Raw genomic sequence first — 21018 nt, 5'->3', positions numbered from 1 at the left:
TAACATAAACAATGCAAATTTTCACTGAACCCATGACATATATTTTTTTAAATATCTGAAAGATACCAGTAGGGGCCACTATTTGAGGAAAACAAAGTGAAAAATATTCCACAATAATCATACTCTTACAGGAACAAAAACCAAGTCTGTACAACTAGTGTACACATGGCTACATCACTTCACATGCCCAAAGCAAACAGATGGTGAATGTGGTGAGCGCATGTTAAGATGGTACCTAAATGGGGGCTTGAAATGAGCACCATGGATGGAAGAGTCACAGCGTATTTACATCAGCGTGGCCTGCGCGTACACCAGTGGGAGTGCAGGTGGAAAGCTTTGATGATGAGGAAAATGTCCCGGCATGCACCCACACTCACCATGCCCAAAATCTCACACCCACGAGCTTTTCGTCGCTGCCTTTTTGTAAGCAGTCACACTTTAACACTTTAATAATAGATAGGGGGTGGGGGGTGCGGGTGTATCCACTGGGGTGTGTGTCCCCCCCCCGTTAATTTATTAAGACGTGAGTTTCTGTGTTTTTTTTTTTGGTAATATGACACTGGCATACGGCACATGACACTGTCAGTCCTATAGTTAACGGTAGACCTAGTCAACTTGGTCCAGTTTGCTGGGTTAATAAATATTTGCTGAAATCATCGGCACAGTGGGTGACTGGTTAGCACATCTGCCTCACAGTTCTGAGTACCCAGGTTCAAATCCGGCCTTGCCTGTGTGGAGTTTGCATGTTATCCCCGTGCCTCCGTGGGTTTTCCAGGTACTCGGGTTTCCTCCCACATCCCAAAAACATCCATGATAGGTTGATTGAAGACTCTAAATTGTCCGTAGGTGTGAATGTGAGTGCGAATGGTTGTTTGTTTATATGCACCCTGCGATTGGCAGGCGACCGGTTGAGAGTGTTCCCTGCCTCCCGTCCAAAGATAGCGGGGAGAGGCTCCAGCACACCTGCGACCCTAGTGAGAATAAGCGGTATGGAAAATGGATGGATGAATGGATGAAATTATACTCAAGCACTTTCAAGATCAGCTCACACAACAATTTATACTGTAGATATACAAAACGATCAATTTACTTATCTCACTACACCCACACATTTAATATACAAGTTTATTTTCATGCCCTTTACAGTAGCGCTTCATCCAAGTTAACTAGTCGTGTAGTCGCAAAATGCTTTCAGGGACTGTGAATATTGGCACTTTGATTTTTTTTTTATTTTTTATTTATTTTTATTTTTTTAAGTCAAACAATTTGAAGACATTTAAGGGGATATTTATACTGTAATGTTTTTAACTAGCTCTTTACATGACTTCAATGAGGGCTGTGTAAACTTTTACACCAAATCTTGTATCCACACTTTCATTACTCATTACTATATACAGTAACAGCTAGTAGCTCTATCCTTTGTCTAGGCCCCTATTAGCAACATTCTATCTCCTAGCCAAGCTGAGCGTATCCGAGCAGACATTGGGCGAGAGGGCAGGGTACACCCTGGACAGATCACCAGCCAATCGCATGCCAAATATAGACAACCATTCACACTCACATTCAAATGCAACTCTACGGGGGGCACAAACCAGTACAAACTCTAGGCCGTTCCCAAGTTGCACAGGGTTACGTCAGGAAGGGCATCAGGCTTAAAACTTTGCCAAACAAATATGACCGTTCATCCAAAGAATTCCATACCAGATCAGTCGTGGCCCGGGTTAACAATGTCCCCCACCGGCACAGTTAACCTGCAGGGCGCTGGTGGAAATTCAGCAACTGTGGGTCAAAGACGAAGGAGAGGTGCAAAACGGGTTCTTAAGCAGACAGAGAAGAGGAAAGCACAGAGCCTAGAACTGAATGTGGGGACTTTGAATATTGGGACTATGACAGGAAAAGCTCGGAGTTGGTTGACATGATGATTAGGAGAAGGGATGATATATTGTGTTGACTTGGGGGTGGAACCTCAAAGTACAGGAAATCACACAAGGAAAGAGGTTAGCCAAGAAGTAGTGGGACCCTGAGAGGACCGAGGAGAGGAGAAAAGGAATACATGGAGATGCGACGTAGGGCGAAGGTTGTGGTGGCAAAGGTCAAACAAGAGGCATATGATGACATGTATGCCAGGTTGGATACTAAAGAAGGAGAAAATGATCTATACAGGTTGGTTAGACAGAGGAATACAGATGGGAAGGATGTGCAGCAGGTTAGGGTGATTAAGGATAGAGAGTACAGTGCTGGATAGATGGAAGAAATACTTTGAGGAGTTGATGAATTAGGAAAATAAGAGAGAAGGAAGAATAGAAGAGGCAACTGTGGTGGACCAGGAAATGGCAATGATTAGTAAGGGGGAAGTTAGAAAGGCATTAAAGAGGATGAAAAATGGAAAAGCAGTTGGTTCTGATTACATACCTGTGGAGCTAAGGAAGCATCTAGGAGAGGTGGCTATGGGGTTTTTCAGCTTGTTCAACAGAATTCTAGCGGGTGAGAAGATGCCTGAGGAATGGAGGAAAAGTGTGCTGTCCCCATTTTTGAGAACAAGGGTAATGTGCAGTGCTGTGGGAACTATAGAGTAATAACATTGATGAGCCACACAATAAAGTTATGGGAAAGAGTGGTGGAGGCTAGACTCAGGACAGAAGTGAGTATTTGCGAGCAACAGTATGGTTTTATGCCTAGAAAGAGTGGTCAGAAGGTAATACATTGTCTCTTTGTAGACCTAGAGAAAGCCTATGACAGAGTACCCAGAGAGGAACTGTGGTACTGCATGCGGAAGTCTGGAGTGGCATAGAAGTATGTTAGAATAATACAGGACATGTTTGAGGGCAGCAGAACAGTGGTGAGATGTGCTGTAGGTGTGACAGAGGAATTTAAGGTGGAGGTGGGATTGCATCAGGGATCAGCCCTAAGCCCCTTCCTGTTTGCAGTGGTGATGGATAGGCTGAAAGATGAGGTTAGAAGCAGACTTCGATGGTTTGGACATGTCCAGATGAGAGATAGCGAGTATATTGGTTGAAGGGTGATGAGGATGGAGCTGCCAGGCAAGAGAGCTAGAGGAAGACCAAAGAAGGTTGATAGAAGTTGTGAGGGAAGACATGAGGGCAGTTGGTGTTAGAGAGGAGGATGCAGGAGATAGGCTTACAGGGAAGAGGATGACACGCTGTGGCGACCCCTAACGGGACAAGCCGAAAGGAACAGAAGATGATCCACACTAACATTCACACATATGGACAATTTGTGAACCTAACATGCATGTTTTTGGAATGTGGGACGAAGCCCGAGTACCTGGAGAAAACCCACACAAGCATGGGGAGAACATGCAAAATCCACACACAAGGCTGGAGAAGAAATTTGAACCCGGAAGCTCACAACTGTGAGGCAGACCTCCCAACCACGAGTACACCGCATTGCACCCAGTATTACATTTCATTCAAAATTCACTGCACTAAAAACCTAAAAAATAAAATGTTTATAAAAGCCATGTTACGCACTCAAAAAAAATGTCACATTCACAACAACAATGGCTGAACACAGGGCATTTGCCACGTACGCCGCTCAAGGTAATGAGCCTCATAACACATCTCCAGTGAATTGTTTACTATTACCAGTGGGGACGCTTTCACTCGAAACTATAAATGTCATTAACACTGGGTATAAAAATAGGCTTTTTGATTAACACACAAATGCTTTTTCAAATACATTTACATTGTTTGATGGGGGCAGGATGAAATAACACTGTATTGTAGTGGTTAGCATGTCTGCTTTGCAGTCAAGACATTCTGGGTTAGAATCTCAGCCTAAGCCTACTTGTGTGGTATTTGCATATTCTCCCCACTATTGCGTGGGCTTCCTCCAGGTACTCCGGCTTCCTCACACATTTCAAAACCATACATATTGGGTTCTTTATTGAAGACTCTAAACTGTCCCACTTTGTCCTATGTGAAAGTGAACGTGAATGGTTGTTTGTCTTTACCGGTATGTGCCCTGCGATTGGCAAATGAACAGTCCAGGGACCCCGCTTCTCTCACCCACTCAAGTCAGATGTGTTAAGCTCCAGTTCACTCATGACCATAATGACATGTTGTATAGAAAATGGGTGAATTAATGGATTGATTGATTGATTTGTATGTTGCAATTGACTGTAATGCCCATTGGAAAAATGCGGGTCCCAGGTTGAGAGCCCTTGCGCGTTTTCTGGCATTTTTGCAGATGTGTCAACAGAGATCATGTTGACGAAATGCAAAGAAACCTACTAAAAATCCTGCTCTTACGACATCATTCTTGTCTAAACATATCCTTAAGCACTACACTAAATGAGTAACGTGTATACATTTACATACCCCCCAAGTGAGGCAGATGTCTAATTCATATGCCTGTAGCCAACAAAGATATGTTTTGACAGAAACTATTCAGATCTGCCCCAGGTTTTATTCAAAACATTTCGCACTTATGCAGTGGTGGGAAGTACAAATACTTCATTACCGTACTTAAATAGGTTTTTCAAGCGTGTGTAACTTACTCGGGTATTTATTTTTCTGATGCTTATTTACTTTTACTCCCTACATTTGAAAACAGATTTTTGTACTTTCTACTCCCTACTTTGTTTAAATAGGCCTTTTATTTTTCAACTACGGCCAATGACGGCACATTGTAAAAAAGATGTAACTACAGAGTAATTAAGTCCACTGGTGTTGGGCTAAATACCTTGTACTGTGCCAGCCTAAAAAACACCAGCTTCTGACATTCAAAGGTTCTCAGTCTAATCTGAAACTCATACAAGTAATGCACAGTATACGCATTTGTTCTGTTTTTCAGCAAAGCCACGGGAATACCTTGTTTTGACAGCAGAGAAGTCGAGCCTCCGCTAGCTAGCTCTAAAACAATATAGCGACATGTAACGTGATTTTTCTCGTCTTGGTATGAGCACAATAGAAGTGAGGAGGGAAATCGTTTTGTGTGAAGAGGTTTGTTTGTTGTTGTGCCAATTCCTAAAAACAGGTATTGTACTGTGTATAATTTTGAATTGTACTTAAGTACAGGAGTTGAATCAGTTCTATTTTTATGGGTAGTTTTTTTCCCACAAATATCTGCACATCTACTTACCAGCAGGGTGCAAATACTTTTGCCACCTCTTTTGTATTGAGAGGTGCTCTTTTGCAAGTGTGTCATGTCTTCAGGAAGGTTTTTCTAGCTGGGACAAGAGTTGAGAGCGTCGCAACAAACCACAGGGGCATCAGTGGAACGAGTCCGCCACCTAATTGCCCAATCTTGCAGAGATCCTCCCATTGCCCGAGCAGGACCACTTAAAATAATCATAAACCATTTCATGCGTATCATTAATTTAGCCCTGACTTGAAAGCATTTATTTAGTTCTGGAGGAGAAATGTAGGCACCAGATCTGCATTTCTTTAGCCCATACCTCAAGAAGTATCAGTGTCTGTGAATTATAGAATGCTTCTGTCTGTTGGTAAGATGCCACCTCGGAGCCTGAGAAAACAATCACTTTGATATTTTCTCATTTCAAACCTGCAGGGTAGGTCCTTGCCTTCCCCTGCCTGCCATGCTGGGAAAAAGACAGAAAGGACCTTATGCAAATGAGGCACATCTGAATTTCACACAGCTATTATGCAGTTTGGATTAGCGTGCAAAAGTTAAAGGTCAACCCCCGCTATTCAGAGGGGACAGGGACTGAACCCTGCCACGAATAGTAAAAATCTGCGAGTAACTGATGCTCAACCGGAATTTTTTTTTAAATCATCAATAAATACTGAATTGTACAAAAACCAAAGCAATATTTCCCATAGAAAATAAAATAAATCCGATGAATCAGTTACAGACACCTGAAAATATTATCCAAAATATATTTTCTAGGCAATGATACTTTTACGCTTGGAACTTTCTGTCGTATTGTGGAAAAAGGGTTCAACAGATAACAGGGCATATTCCACAACGCAAGCTTTTATTAAACAGCCCTCCCTGTCTGCTCGGCAACACTTGGGCATAATGGGGCAACATCGGTGTAACACATTCTGTCAAAAGTCCTCCAAACTAAAAGCATCCCACTACCAGAACAATTTTCACCATGCTTTCTTTGAGCCCATGGTGGCTTATTCAGCAGTCAGATTCAAACAGTTTTGTTCTTGGTTATTGAATGCTACTACTACATAAGCCACCGTGGGGCCAAAGAAAGTGTGGTGAAAATGTTTTAGTCTGTTTTTATTTTGAAGTCCTGACTTTTGACAGGATGTGTTAAGCCACTGTTGCCCAAGTATTTACGGCCATACCGGGAGGCTTGTTATTGCCTTAAATTGTTGATAAAAGCTTGCATTGTGGAATAAGCCTTGCCATCGGTTGAAAACTTTTTACACAACATACGAAATGCTTTAAATGAATGCGCAGGACAATGCGCACTCAGTCAGAAACAAAGGCAGACTGAGTCAGGAGGACATGGCATGGTGCATCGATTCCAGGAAACAAATGGCCGAGTCACACGTTTTTTTTTTTGTAGGAAAACTAGGAAAAAATGTTGATGAAACAAGCCACTGAAAACCAAATCGTACAAAAACTAGGATATACAAAAACTGATGTTCCTTTGTAGTTCCAGGAATGGAGGGTCAAGTTAAAGGCAAATCCTGAGACATGAATTGGCTAATAAAGACCACAGATGACTCTTAAGCATCGTGCCTACGCTAGCCTCTCTCTCTCCATCCTTTCTCTTTCATTTTTATGAGCGCTGCGCCCACAGCACACACGCAACCTTGAGCTGCCTACACAAGGCTGCATTGCATTCATTCTGAGCCCGGCGCGCAAACACGGAGCCCGCTGTGTACTTTGGACAAAAGCGCGGAAGCAAAAGAGCACAAACAGCGGACAACACCCTCGAGGCCCGACGTGGTTCTACTCATTCAATATCATGAGCTTGAATAATTAGATTGTGCCAACATGGCATTGCTGCCTCGAGCACATCAGATGCAAAGGAGTGTGATGCGTCTTCAGCAGGGCTAGTGAGGATGACTAATGTGCATCCTCTAGACAACAACCAATTAAATAATATTTTGTTCCAGTTAAAATGCACTGCATACTGTATGCACAATAACAGGAATCCTCTATATACAACATTATAAAACAGTTCAATCGGACCATTAACAGATTTATAATGAGATAGACTCACCAGCAACATCATTAGGTACACTTGTACAGTATAATCTAGTCCAGTGTTTCTAAACCTTTATTGAGCGAAGGCACGCATTTTACATTATGAAAATCTCACAGCACCCCACCAAACAAAAAAGTCATATGTGACACACTGTATACTGAAACAATGACGATCGCCTCAATTTATTTGCGAAATCAGGGTCCGTTTAGTTGAACACAAAGTTGATATACTCACAGGAAGCCCTGACTTATGAATGGCAACAGGTGAATAGACAGGTTAATTGTACCTTTTGTCGTCTGGTGGAAGAGGAATTTATTGTTCTGCCAAACACTATACGATGGCATAGATCGATGAACAAAGATGCATTATTTGAAGTTTATAAATCAATTTCTGACCAATTAAGTGAAATTGGATATTTCCTGTGGCACACAATGATTCAAGACTCCACTTACAAATGCCTTTGCCCACAAACACTTAAATTTGTCATCTGGGAACCAACTAAAAGTACTGGAACTCTCGTTCTGCTATAATGTGATAAGGGTTTAAAAATCTGTGTACATGTGGGCATGGCCTATTACAGAATAGGCCATGCCCACATATCCATGGATTAAAAAAATAAGAAGAATTCTACACGATTAGACCTTTCGTCCACATGCAAACGTTGGTTTTTGGTCTTAAAAGCTGAGCTTTTGGAAAACTCTCCAGGGGTGAAACATTTCCGAAACTGTCAGCGTTGGTGTGTTGATGGGGAACACTATTAGCTGTCAAAATGTGTGATCTCGCTCAATTTAAACTGTATTCAACAACAGAAGATGTTAAATAATTAATTGATTCATTCAGGTTGTCACCCGGGCTCCAAATATTAGCATGTGCATCAGGAAATAGAGGCGTCAGCTAATGCTGATTTTTCAAGCCTCTGATTGGCCAAAACGTGCTTGAGAATTGACAAAAGTGTTTCTTGTTGTTATTAATCTTGTCACATGTGAACTGTATTTTTTAATCCATATATTAGAAAACGCATAGGGGGTTAGTAATAGTCTTATCACTAGCCTAAGCTAATGCAGTAGATCAGTCATAATTACGGTACATATTTGTATGAAAAACACAAATTACAAAATCAAATAAAAAACGAAGTAACTGAGCATACCTTTTTGTGACGGAATATTTTTATGCTGTGCATTGCTCGTAAAACAAAATGCCATATCTATGTGCGTGGATCATCATAAACCGAGAATCCTATGTACATTTTAAAAAATGCAGTGTATCTGTGTACAGCATTTTAAATATGTTTACTAACAAATTGAAGCATTTTATCAGGACTGCTTGCCTGCAAATTATTAGCATTAAAGGGTAGAGTGAATAGAACAAGCACTTTCTCACACAAACAACATGTAAAAGTCTGTTGTCCAGTACAAATGTAGGGTGGCATCCTTCAAGATGACCCACGATTTTATGAACAAAAAAAAGCTATGCTAGCTATGCTACGGGGAAGGTAATGTTGTGGAATGTAATGTCAGAAAGATTTACTCTTAATCTCAGAAGTGACAATTTACCTTCCATGCGGTCAACAACTATGACTGCAAAACTAAACATTACTACTAATAAGTGTGTTCTGTTCATATTATTTGGTCATCATCACAAGGAACCATTTGCTGAATGTGCATAACACAGCCCTTTTGGTGCACTGACTGTCTTCAGACATAGTTGTGACAGACAAGATGGAAAAGACAGTTCTGGACTCCCTACAAAGGAATGTCTTATGAAGCACGCCCTACCTATACTTCATGCCGGTCCTCATGCTTTGTTCGCTGGAACACGGCACACTCTGAACCGAAAGCTGCCCAAGACTGCGAGCCACCATGGCCACGGCTCGGAACTTGCTTCGCGTCCCTGTGCCGGGGCTGTTGGCGTTTTGCCGGTTGAGCCGGTCCTCCGTGGTGCGACTCACCCCGCCGCGGTGGTCGGTGCACACCAGTGAGACCTGCATCCTGGATTTGTCACTGTCCAACAATCCAAAGTACTCTTTCAAGTTGGGTGGACGAACTATGAATGAGATGCAAGTGTGCGGCTCTTCTGGTCCGTGAGGGTGTTTGGTTGTAAAAGGTGGCCTCGTCCCTGGGGCAAGTGAAATCACTTCCCACTTGATAAATGGACTGACAAGCTCACAATATTCCTGAGGCACAAGGATAGGAGTGCAGATAAAAACTATTCAAAGTATGACTCAAGTAAAAACATGAATATTTCCCTGTTGAGGATCTTCCTTGATTCCTCTGTGCGTCCCCTTCTGGCTTTTAATCAGATGCTCATGAGAGGCTGACGGGCAGATTTAGAGTCCGGCAGTTGCCTTTCAAGGCTGAGCTTCAAGCTGGACTTTTACACCTCACTGCTGCCTGCTCTTTAAAAAGGTTGGTAATGTAAAGATCCAAACCATGAGACGGAGGCAAGTCCGGAAGATCTTCACATCTGCCGAGTCCACCGTGACAGTCTGGTCGGCTGCTGGAAATATATTCTCCCGCTCGACCTCATTGTCACCTCTCTCACCGTCGACTCAGTTTAACTTACATCTGCCCGCCTTGTGCTGAGCGTGAAGCGGCACGGTGCACACAGGCAAGAGATGGGAGAGGAAAGAGAGAGGGGGGAGGGAGGTAATGCGGTGGGAGGGATATGAAGAGCACTACGAAGGGGAACAGTCAAGGCAGCGTGAGAGTGCAAGGCAATGAAATTTGTTGCGTTGACAAGAGCTCCTGTAAGAAAGGCTGCTGCATTAGTTTTGTGTACACTTTTTGTGCCCTGCAGTGAGCTTGAACACAAACCGTGCCCCAGCCAAAGAAAAGGCTCCCCCTGGTCTGCCCCATCAGGTCCGTCACGAGGGACTGTTCAACTGCCCATAAAATATTCATTATGTAACTTTATCTGTAACAATATACGCCAAAAGCAGGAGGGTGACAGACCGAAATGAGTCACCGTTTGACCAGAGTCATTGCGTGACGATATAATATCAAATTGGATACACTTTTCTCAGAAATATAACTAGATAAGGAAAAAACTCAAACAACAAACTTTAAATTGACTGAATTAATCCCATGAATTTGGAACTGAACTGCATTCTCACAACTCAAATTGGTTAAAATATGGTCCAAAAATCAAATCAGAACCAAAAGACAAACAGAGATATACTAACTGCATTAATTGATCTACTTTGTCTCCCAAACCATATTTTTTCTTTTTCTTTGGCTTTAAATTTGTATAACCTTTACCTACAGAACCCGTGATAACAAACCAAATACAAAACAAGTCATTGAAAAGCAGTACTCTTTAAAAGAGGATCGTTACACGTTTTAATCATTCGGTAGTTTGTATTCATAACTTACAATACTGACGTACAAGGGCATCCGAAATTGTCTAACAACAATTTCCGCCTCAAATATTAATGAGACGTAAAAACTAAATAAAACTTAAGTGTAATGCCAAACTTTGTTTTACTTTGTCTTTTTTTACAAGCTGAAGCATGACATTGCATGAAAAGGCATTTTGTGCGCTAGAATATTCTCAAACGCAGTCAAACAATACTGTATGTACAGCATGTATTTTCTCGGAAAGTACAAAAAAAAATAAAATCAGATTTGAGCATGGCATAATAAAAATCAAAGTTTAGGGGCTGCCTGCTCATGGCAAAGTGAAATACTATACTAGTACTATACAATACTATCAAATTTGTTTGTCTGAAGACATTTGTACAGCACCGTCACAGTGAACCCCCACCAATTTGCAGTTCGCTATTCAAATTCACATACATTCTTGCAGTTATGCCCAAGGATGAAGCCAAAGCCCTGACTAATCGCAAAGTCGTAACTGATGTCAAGGAAGTTCTTTGAAGTGGTACTGTATATCTCAACCGGGGGACTAACATGATATGTATGTCGAGGAGAAGCCAAGTTAAGCCTGGGTTGTTCAGCGAAGTTAGTTAGGATTCTTGGGCAATTGTGCATGCATACGCACACTTCACATGGCATATTTTCAAATTCAAATAATCTGCAAGCCATTTATTTTATTTGATAATTTCGTAATTTGAGTTTGAAAAGTGAGTTTGAATCACAGTTCATGGTATATTTATGACTTAACTATTAATATAAGAAATTACTGTAAAAATGTTTTTTTGGGGGGGGGGGGGGGGGTCGGTCTTCAATTAGTTTTCACTTTTGGTGGAAAGGCTCGATCTTGGGGCTTTACTGTATTTTAAACTTCAATGATGGGTGAAAGTTTGCATTGCTAATATTTCCTACATCGAAAGTTTATTTGCAACGCAAACAAAGGGAAAACAGCCTTCTCAATCTGACTGTGAGGGTAGTAATCTGATTGTGAGGGTAGTTTCATATACATAGAATGTTGGAAAATGAAGCTCAACTAATCCATACCATTGCTATTAACGGCAGGTACAAATTGATCTGAGAAACAATAGGAGCGTTCTTGGTGGCCCCCTTAAATGGTAAGAATACAACAATGACTGGATTTTGAAAGTAAACACCGCCGTAATTGGGCTAGCTGCAACAGAAACTGCAGATTGACGTGACGAGTGGATGAGCCATGCGCTCCCTGTAATCTAATACCCAAACTTATCTGAGTGGAGCAGCTAGTGTGGCAAGCAGATAATTAAACGAGATGCCATCAGGAGTAGATGCGGCGAGTGAAGCATTTATAGAGGCCAATCCATCAATGGAATCTGGCAGACAGACTGTTGCTAACTAACAGCTCTATTTTTGAAATTATGACCTTTTTATGTGTCGCATGGCCTTAAACAGAACCCGCTACGAAGGCTTGAAATTCGACTGAAATTGGATTTAGAAATCAAACAGTACGCAGAGCACAGAAAACCCAAACACTCCAGAGAGGCTCGTTGGCGTTACACTTCAAGTAATAAGAGGGGTTCCATAGATCATAATGAATGAAGGGTTGTATCACATTATGGTGAACAAATCAATTCACGCTCAAGGCTGTTAAGCATCATAACTTCGTGTGCAGAGTCACCACAACGGTAGCGGAAACGTGATGCCACGTTCCATTCCGCTCAGCTCCAGGGCCCCAGGAGTCGCCGCATGGAGGAGATTTAATGAGTGTTGTAGGAGGGAAAAGGCCACGGACAAGAGCAAAGGGCTGCACAGATACACAAGTGGCATACACTTACATATTATCATACAGACCCATTTAATATGCTTGTTTTGGGTTGGACTTACACTTCAGGTGCCACTGCCAAATTCCAATTTAACGCTTATATGCTATGGCTGCACGATTATGGCCAAAATAATAATCACGATTATTTTGATCAACATTGTAATCACAACGATTAACCATGATGATTCCTCATGTTAGGGCAACATCTTTATTTTTATTGCACTACTTTCTTTTACAGTGTTCAGCTCAAAATGAATCTTTAAATAAGAATAAATGCTAGATAATAATTTAAAAAATAAATGTACCACAAAAAAATAAATAAATCTTCTTTAGCAAGGGCGAACTGAATAAATGCGCTGTTACAAAGTGCAATCACGAATTGCAACTTAATGGAAGCAAATACAGTTAATGCATAGGTGGCAATAACATTAGGTCGCAAGCACCAACTTTTCATTTGAAAATCCCCATCATCAATATAGTGAACTGTCAAGGGCGGTACGTCTCCGTTGCTCTGCTTGACCATTGATTAGTCGTGGATGGTCACAAACTGCAAAGAAATCGACAGTTGGGATTTCCCTCTCTATTTACTCCCAGGATTTTTTCATTGCAGTCAGGCCAGCCGAAAAGTTGAAGTGAAGGCAGCCACTACAACGACTGAAAATAGACACACCGCCTCTCTGCCAATTTGCTGAGGGGTGTAACTTCAAAATAAATGCTTAATATATTATTACATTGGACATCAATCCCCTTTTAGGGTTTTATTTTGAAGTTGGCACCGGAGCCTAATACTTGAGCTTAACCATGTGTTCGCCCCCTGCTGGCTGGCTGGCAAGGTTGCAGGCACTACTGCAAATGAAGCACTTTTCACATGCAGGAACGTCCACATTTTAAATGTTATAAAAACATTTTTACACACATTTTAAATGTATTACCAAAAAAATCAGTGATCAGGCTCATTTAATCGTAGCAGCCATATTCGCGATGACGATTTAAATTCAATGAATTGTGCAGCCTCACTATGTGCAATATTTTTCATTTGATATATTTCAATGTGTATTTCAAGTATCACATATCCAAAATGGCTGTGCTTACACCGACGGAACGAATGAAACAACCTGCCTACGCAGATGACCAAACTGCATGTAAATAACGCCACAAGAATCAACACCAAGCAGTGACAGCATGGTAGTAAAACATAATATAGTGACAGCATGGTAGTAAAACATAATATACAATACAGATAATAATAAGGGGAATTTCCATTCACAGACCAATTCCATTCCCATTCACATAGACACAGCCTCAGGAAGGACCTGTTCCCAGGGCACCTGCACAGAAGTCAGGTGAGTGAACCACTGGAATGCCAGTGGCACACTAATAACAATAACATCTTGTCAAAACTCCTTCCCAAATAAAATGAATCAACGGTACAACTTCTATAATTCAGACAGTGTTACACACGCTTAATAAAAGATATTTCCACAATGCCACTATTGGGAAATTATTTCAAACACTGTACTAAGATGGAGTCATTGGAGTGCTGCAGGAAATATGGAATTAATTCATTGTTTCACACGAGGATATGCTAAACATGCTATTCTTTACATAATCACTTAGAGTGCATGTGTTAAACTGCTAATTAGCCACACGTGCTTCAGGTGACTCCGAATTCCCACAAGGCCACTGCACAACTCATTTCATATCCTTGCAGGCGAGCAACAATTGAACAAAAACTGCAAATGCAATCGAGCCTGCATTATTTTATTCTATGTATTATTCTTCTTCTGAGGATTAGAACATGACACTAAACAAATCTCAGTTTGAATCACGAAATCAGTCTCCACCCACGTGTACGTTGTTTTGAATTACTCTAATTGCCTGTTTGGTGGTTATCTGAAAATCTACTGAGCTGCTAAAAATCCTTCAGACAATCATGTGAGCAAATGCAGAGCACCGATAGGCCCCCTGTTTTATTCACAGTGCGGGGGAGGAAGCGGAGGGAAACGGCTCTATATGTAAACATACTTCTTTGATCACAACGACAGCTACATAAAATTATACCCACTGTACCAACTTCTATCCTTCTGGAGAAAAATAGAGCTTGAAGGCAATAATACACTGCAAAAACTAAAATCTATGCAAGATTAATTACAGTGGTGCCTTGTAAAATGAGTTTAATTCATTCCGTGACCATGCTCATAATCCAAAACGCTTGCATCTTGTAAATTATCTTTCATCATTGAATGAATGGAAATTCCATTAATCTGGTCCAGCCTATCAAATATTTAATTTTTTTTTTTAAACAACAAAAATAACTAATATTATACTACATAAAAACAGAGTAATTACATAATTAAATGGTCGTTAACCCGTCTATCTTGTTTTGCATTTTTTGTTAGTACTAAGCAAAGGAGACTTGATTAAAGCAAAACTACTTCATGTGGTTGTTTTGAATACACAATATGTAATTGTTTTACGTTTAGTCTGACAGTAAATTTCAGCTGGGAGTAGCGATAAACAGCTTGAAGCCTCTTTTTTGAAGAATTGCTCACTGTGTGCCAAACTGCTGCTAGTTGTGAAGTGAGTTGAGTTCAGTAACACCGTACATCGCTCGTATCTCAAATTTCTGTTCGCAAGGCAAAGCAAAAAAAATTATTCAGCCGAACGACGGCTCGTAGCTCGAAAAACACGTGTCTCCAGCCACCACTCAATCTCAAATCAAGGCAAAATGTGCTTGTTTTGTCTGCTAAGATATTTCTTCTTACCTGGCAGTAAAAGCATTTCACGTCAAGCATTTTTCTCCGTAACAATCAAAACCTTTATTACTGGTTAATAGTAAATTGAGGTTAAAATAATAAATACCATAATTCTATAACTTGAGGTAGTATAAGTACACTAGTTTTAAGACATTTGTGGGAGGGTAGCTATGTTTACTTGTTTAAAGGAATCTTGCCAAGTCAAATTTCCTGTTCTAATGGCAGATAACATTGCTGAATTATAATTTTGTGTGTGTGTGAAAGCCCAGTTTATGTCGTGTACAACAAACCTCGTTATCAAAATACGAAAAGCACATACACATATACGGACAACGCGCACTATGACAGTGAAGGCTATTAGTTTTCTTCTGTTAGACTGTGCATCAAGAATCCATTCGGGGTGGCAACATTTTGCCAAATCAATGATACCGTACCATAATGAGGCCGGGACGCAGGAGGAGCTACAGTTCCGGCAAGCGACACACCCCCCCCCCCGTTTTTTCCCGTGCAAGTGGCAAGCAAAGAGAGGACGGCTCTTTAATGGACAGGGCGTTTGGAAGGCACTCTGACCACAGAGGGAACACTGTCACGAGTAGTCATCCTTCAGCACAACAGCAGCATTATCGCTAAAAATAGGCACTGGCGCTTTGAATCAGTTTTACAACAGCGAGCGTGGGCCCAATGCAAAGAGCACCCACGGCGTCATAGTGGAAGATGGGTGGTAAAAAAAAATACAAAATACATTTTAGATTGCTGCTCATGTCACGTGTCACTGTGCCGTGAGAGACCATAAGGAGTGCCGTGGGAAATTATCCACTTTCACCTAATTAGTCAAAAAATATTTCTTCACTACAAATAATGTATATTTGTTTGCCTATCCATCCCAGCCATGTATAGGCAGAACCATTGAAGAAGAAGAAGAAGAATCTTTTATTGTCATGGACATGCAGGTAACTTGTCCACCCACTTGTCATTCATACATCAGAAAGATTTTACACTAAGTACATTTTTGAGACAAGATCGGCTTACGACACTAATGGACTGCACTCAACTCTGCATCTACCAGTAGATAAGCTATACAATACTGAACTACTGCACTGTGTGCAAAGCTAATTTCTTCTAATTTTATATACTCTATACTTTTTAATTTTCGTGCATTTGTCCATTTATTTGTCGACTAGAGAGAAAAACATCATTTCGATTCATCTGTACATCCTGAATATATAGTGGTGACACGACTTTTCAGAGACACGAGCCGTTGTTCGGGCAAATTGTTTCGTGTTGAGTTGCGAGCAAAAATTTGATTTACGAGCGCTAAATAGTGGCAGGGAAATTCAGAGCAAGCAGCAAAAAGTAAATAATTCTAAAAGAAAGTGACCAATTGCTTGCTTCAATGTGTTTATTGCCACTCCCACACTTTGAAGTTTAAACAAAAATAAGTAATTACACCCTTTGTCTATTTAATCAAACCACATAACTTATGAAAGTCTATTAGCTTAATGCTAATCCGCAATGCAAAACACCCATAGATGGGCTAACAGAACTAGCATCAATGTTCCGGAAGTTATCCGTTTAAGCAACAAATATTTGAACAAGATCTGTGCAACAACATATGTAGACAAACAACATAACAGTACTCACAAGCATAGTTTCTTTATACTCAGCAAAAAATTACTAATACATCTGAATTACTGAAACTCTTCTTTGGCCAAGGTGCACACACCAGAAAAAAAACAATGTCAATGGGCGTTGAAGCATGAAATTATGATGCAAGCCATTTAATTATTTACATTCTATTACTTAAATTATTAATGTCTTTATAAAGTACAATATTCCAGAGTGCCACTCTTATTAATAAAACATTTTGCCAAATAATTGTTCATCGTTAATAAACGTCACCAAACAAAAATCCTTAATTCTTACAGAGCCACTTTGAAGAGTACTCTGTCATCATAGTCGCTGCCAGTAGTCATGACGATGGCTGAGCAGAAGTGAGGCTTTTGTTAAGTGGGGTACACACATACGGTGGAGCACTTTTCCATCGTTCTGATCAAAGTCAGCAAAGGGCCAATTGTTGGATGTCTCTGAAAGACTATCCCGAGTGATTATACTGTGGTGGGAGTGATGTTTTTCTCGGAAAACAGCCGGGGCAAGCAACCGTAAATGTTCAACATTTATTAACTGGTGACCGGTCCACGGTTTACCCCGCCTCTCTCCCAAACTCAGCCAGGATAGGCTCCAGCTCGCCCGAATGAGGACAAGAGCAATAGAAAATTTATGGATGGATACCTCATCATTTCCTTTTTTCGTCCTTATGGTGTACTTCACCTGCTACAGTTAATAATACTCGCTGAGTCTATCCTGTACCATTGGTGAGAAAGCTTCGGCAGAGGTATTGGGCCAGGATATCAAGTGTGGCAGAAGGCGATTACTAGTGCAGCACATACCCTGGATTAAAGACCGATCATGTCAGCGTCTGCCAGCTGTCCAACTGAAGGTTTAACTTATACTTTCTCACAGTATAATTGAAAGGCATTAGTCAGGATTTGAGGAAACCCGGCAAGATAGAAATCTCTGAGGTGAGGGATGGGACAACAGCAGAGTGTGTCCGTCTATGTGTATGTGTGTAATGACAGGGAGAGTGGGTTTAAGGAGTTAACGGAAAGTGACGTGATGTCCGACTGATTGACAGCGTTGACTGACAGATGTTCAAATGCATACTGAAGTGCTGGCTAAGCGTTCCTAATATCTGCCTGGACAATCACTTCAGCAAAAGAAATTCTTCATTCTTACTTTATTCTTTAAACCTTAATGATTATTTATAAATATCCTCACACAAAATGGTTCCCAAAAGCTGCTGCTATAATAATTCTATTCCCACTGATAAACGAGTCCGCATTTTAAAAAGTATTTAGTCCTTAATATACACAAAATAATAGTCATTTGTCTTTTTGTAATACGTGTAAGTCATGCTTTGAATGGGAAAAATTAGCTGGCACACAAATAATAAAAAATAAACTACAAATAAAAATAAGAAAGCCATGGAGACTCTAAATTGCCCTTAGGTGTGAATGTGTGTTCTCCCCGTGCCTGCGTGGGTTTTCTCCAGGCACTCCGGTTTCCTCCCACATCCCAAAAACATGCACTAATTGGAGACTCTAAATTGCCCGTAGGTGTGAATGTGTGTGCAAATGGTTGTTTGTTTATATGTGCCCTGCGATTGGCTGGCGACCGGTTCAGGGTGCACTCCGCCTCTCGCCCGAAGATAGCTGGGATAGGCTCCAGCACGCCCACGACCCTTGTGAGGATAAAGCGGTACAGAAAATGGATGGATGGATGGATGGATAAGAAAGGCAGTCATCCATTGAAACCTTTACGAAGTCAAAACATAACATATATGTGACCTCTAAATTGACATTTTCAATGGTGTAGTAGGACAAGGAAACTAAATAATGGCCAGAAATTATTATTATGTCGCTGAGATGGGTCAATGAGGAGCAGCACCACTGATTTTTAGACACACCATTATCCAACATCAATAGCGATAAGCTGCATGTTTTGAATGTGAAAAATAAATGGTGAATTAAAAATAAAAACACTCGTAAAAGTGGGATGAAAAAAGGGATTTTCAATCATTTTCAACAGGAATCTTTGGTTGCTAGGAACAAATGTGTTGGGTTTTGTGTAGTTTTGCCATTTTAGGCTACCGGTAAGCTCTGTCAAAATAAATATCCTCAGACATATTGAAGTTCATTCAACATAGCCAAAGCGGCTTGCAAATAAAAAAATATTAATGGCAATAATTGCCAATATGAAAGCCTCATAGACTATTTAAAAAGACAGAACAACACACTTCTCTGTTCAGGTAAATCTGGGAACTCCTGAAACGACGCGAGAGAGACACGCTGCTCACAGCCATCGCCTTGATTCTTAACTCTCCGGAGAGCACGTGAAATCTCCCTGCAGATGCGTGCAGCAGAGCTCAAGAGGACTCATCTTTGCCGCTGTCCCCGATGACACATCTAACAGAGCAGGAGAGCTGAGCTGTGCAAAAAGAGGACAGGGAAGCCCTCTGTACTTATGTAATGTAATTATGTAACATAGGTCATGCCTTTTGGCACCCCATTTGAACATGCTGCATTTTCACAAAAATGGATGAAGTGGAAGGACCTCAACAAAGCACCAAGATAAATCCCTAAATGAAGCTTTACTCACTTTAAAAGAGTATCTTGGCACCAAGATGCCACAAGATGGTGCAAAAGCAATATTACTGTAATCGATAGGTCTTTGGCCTGAGCACAAAAATAACAAACGGGAATTTTTCAGTGAATAACGAAAAATAGGTTTAAAAAAATGTGAATAATTGTGAACTCGCAAGCAGCAAATTGAGCGTATGCATGGTATTCTGATTTTTCCACAGATGGATAGATGGATTTAGGTCATCCGAGGGTCTAACTGTCACAATCATATAATCTTTGCTTGAGACGCGTGTACCACTTTGCTCCGTTTGTTTCCAGGTCTATTATTATTATTATTTTTTTTTTAATTTGCCATCACAGGTGCCATCTGTTATAGCGAAACCAGAGAAAAAGCAAAATATGCTTTTAGAGTTCATCCACTAGATGCTCACTGTGCTGAAGTCTCACAAGATAATTTCCGTGCAATTTCGGAGGCATATGCTTCCAGAAAAAGACCAACACGAGGGGCTTTCCAATGGGCAGTAGTAGCCAAAATATAATCAGTCATTTAGTCATCAGGAGTGGAATCACGTCACCAAGGGGTTGCATAACATGGTGTCCTTAAAGCAAACATCGTACACACACTGTACATACAGGGAGCATGCACAGTAAAGGCGTCTTTATACTCGCGCGGGCGGCAATGCGGGCGCTGTCGGCCGCATGAGTGCGGGAGTATAAAGAGGCCTTAATGTGACGAGTCGCAGCAGCTGAATAAGCTGTCATGTTCAGCGTACAATCCTACAGCCTGTCCCCGTGTACCATTTCGAGCAGAGGAAACCATCACATGATTAGGTGTTGCTAGGCAGAAAGGCTTCCCACAGCAAAAATGCTATAGTAACCACGCATATGTCACGACACCTTGTTAAAACATCTAAAATATGATAAGGTAACAGTGTGATTAGCGTTAGCTTCCGATAGCCAGCACGTACAATCAGTTGTTGACGTGGGGGTGGGGTCTTGTGATGTGTCTACTGCATGCGCCACATGCGTGGATCAACACAGTAATTGACCAAGTGTAATTTGGACACCTGGTGAAGTTGTGGCTCCACGAGGGTAAATACAAGACTGGGCTTGAAGTAGCTCTTGATCATGCAGTGGCTATTTTGTATGAAACAGAGCCGCCTTGCAAAACCAAGTTATTTCAACCGCAGTATGGCAAAGGTTTGTTTAGTGTACTGTAATTCTTTGTCCTTATTTTCTGTATTTTGACCAAAGAATGTTAAGAGATGCTTTATTAAGTCACTTACGAACCTTTTTAAATATTTGATCACATTTATTTGAGCACAATTATGTAACACTTTGCATCGAGAGACAAGTAACGAGTCAATTGCAGAGCACATATGGACAAACAACCATTCACTGTAATGGACAATGAAGACTCTTCAAGGAGCATAACATGCATGTTTTTGGAATGTGGGAGGAAGCAGTGGTACTTGGAGAATAGCCACGCAAGCATGGGGAGAACATGCAAACTCCAAATCAAAAACATTCCAGAGTTGAATCTGTAATTCCAGTTTAAATGTCATATACGGTAAGTATTTAATTTATTTTCTATTGTTTAGATTTCTGACTAAATTCACAAAGAAACATAATGATGACGAAAATTGTGCACTTGTCACATTGTGGCAGATTGAGCCTCAAATTTAAATTGGCAACCAAATCAGAGACTTAAGCATTACAGAAGGATGTAAATGACACC

General features: G+C 40.9%; 1 protein-coding gene across 9 annotated transcripts in view; it reads right to left on the bottom strand.

Annotated features, from left to right (window-relative positions):
- The window catches only part of kcnab2a (potassium voltage-gated channel subfamily A regulatory beta subunit 2a), a 92458-nt gene that overhangs the window by 28619 nt on the left and 42821 nt on the right, over positions 1 to 21018 (bottom strand). For 2 of the 9 annotated variants that reach the window (XM_061687570.1, XM_061687567.1), the window contains exon 1: positions 8932 to 9729. The exons of the other annotated variants lie outside the window; for them this stretch is intronic. In XM_061687570.1, the coding sequence (XP_061543554.1) occupies positions 8932 to 9143 (212 nt within the window). In that variant the 5' untranslated portion in view covers positions 9144 to 9729. Of the gene's footprint in view, positions 1 to 8931; positions 9730 to 21018 lie in introns of those variants that run through there. 9 annotated transcript variants of the gene reach the window in all.

The sequence above is a fragment of the Phycodurus eques genome, chromosome 10, assembly GCF_024500275.1.
Source record: "Phycodurus eques isolate BA_2022a chromosome 10, UOR_Pequ_1.1, whole genome shotgun sequence".
NCBI classification, from domain to species: domain Eukaryota; kingdom Metazoa; phylum Chordata; class Actinopteri; order Syngnathiformes; family Syngnathidae; genus Phycodurus; species Phycodurus eques.
Note: the sequence above shows the minus strand (reverse complement) of the source record. Positions and strands in the feature narration are given on the sequence as shown.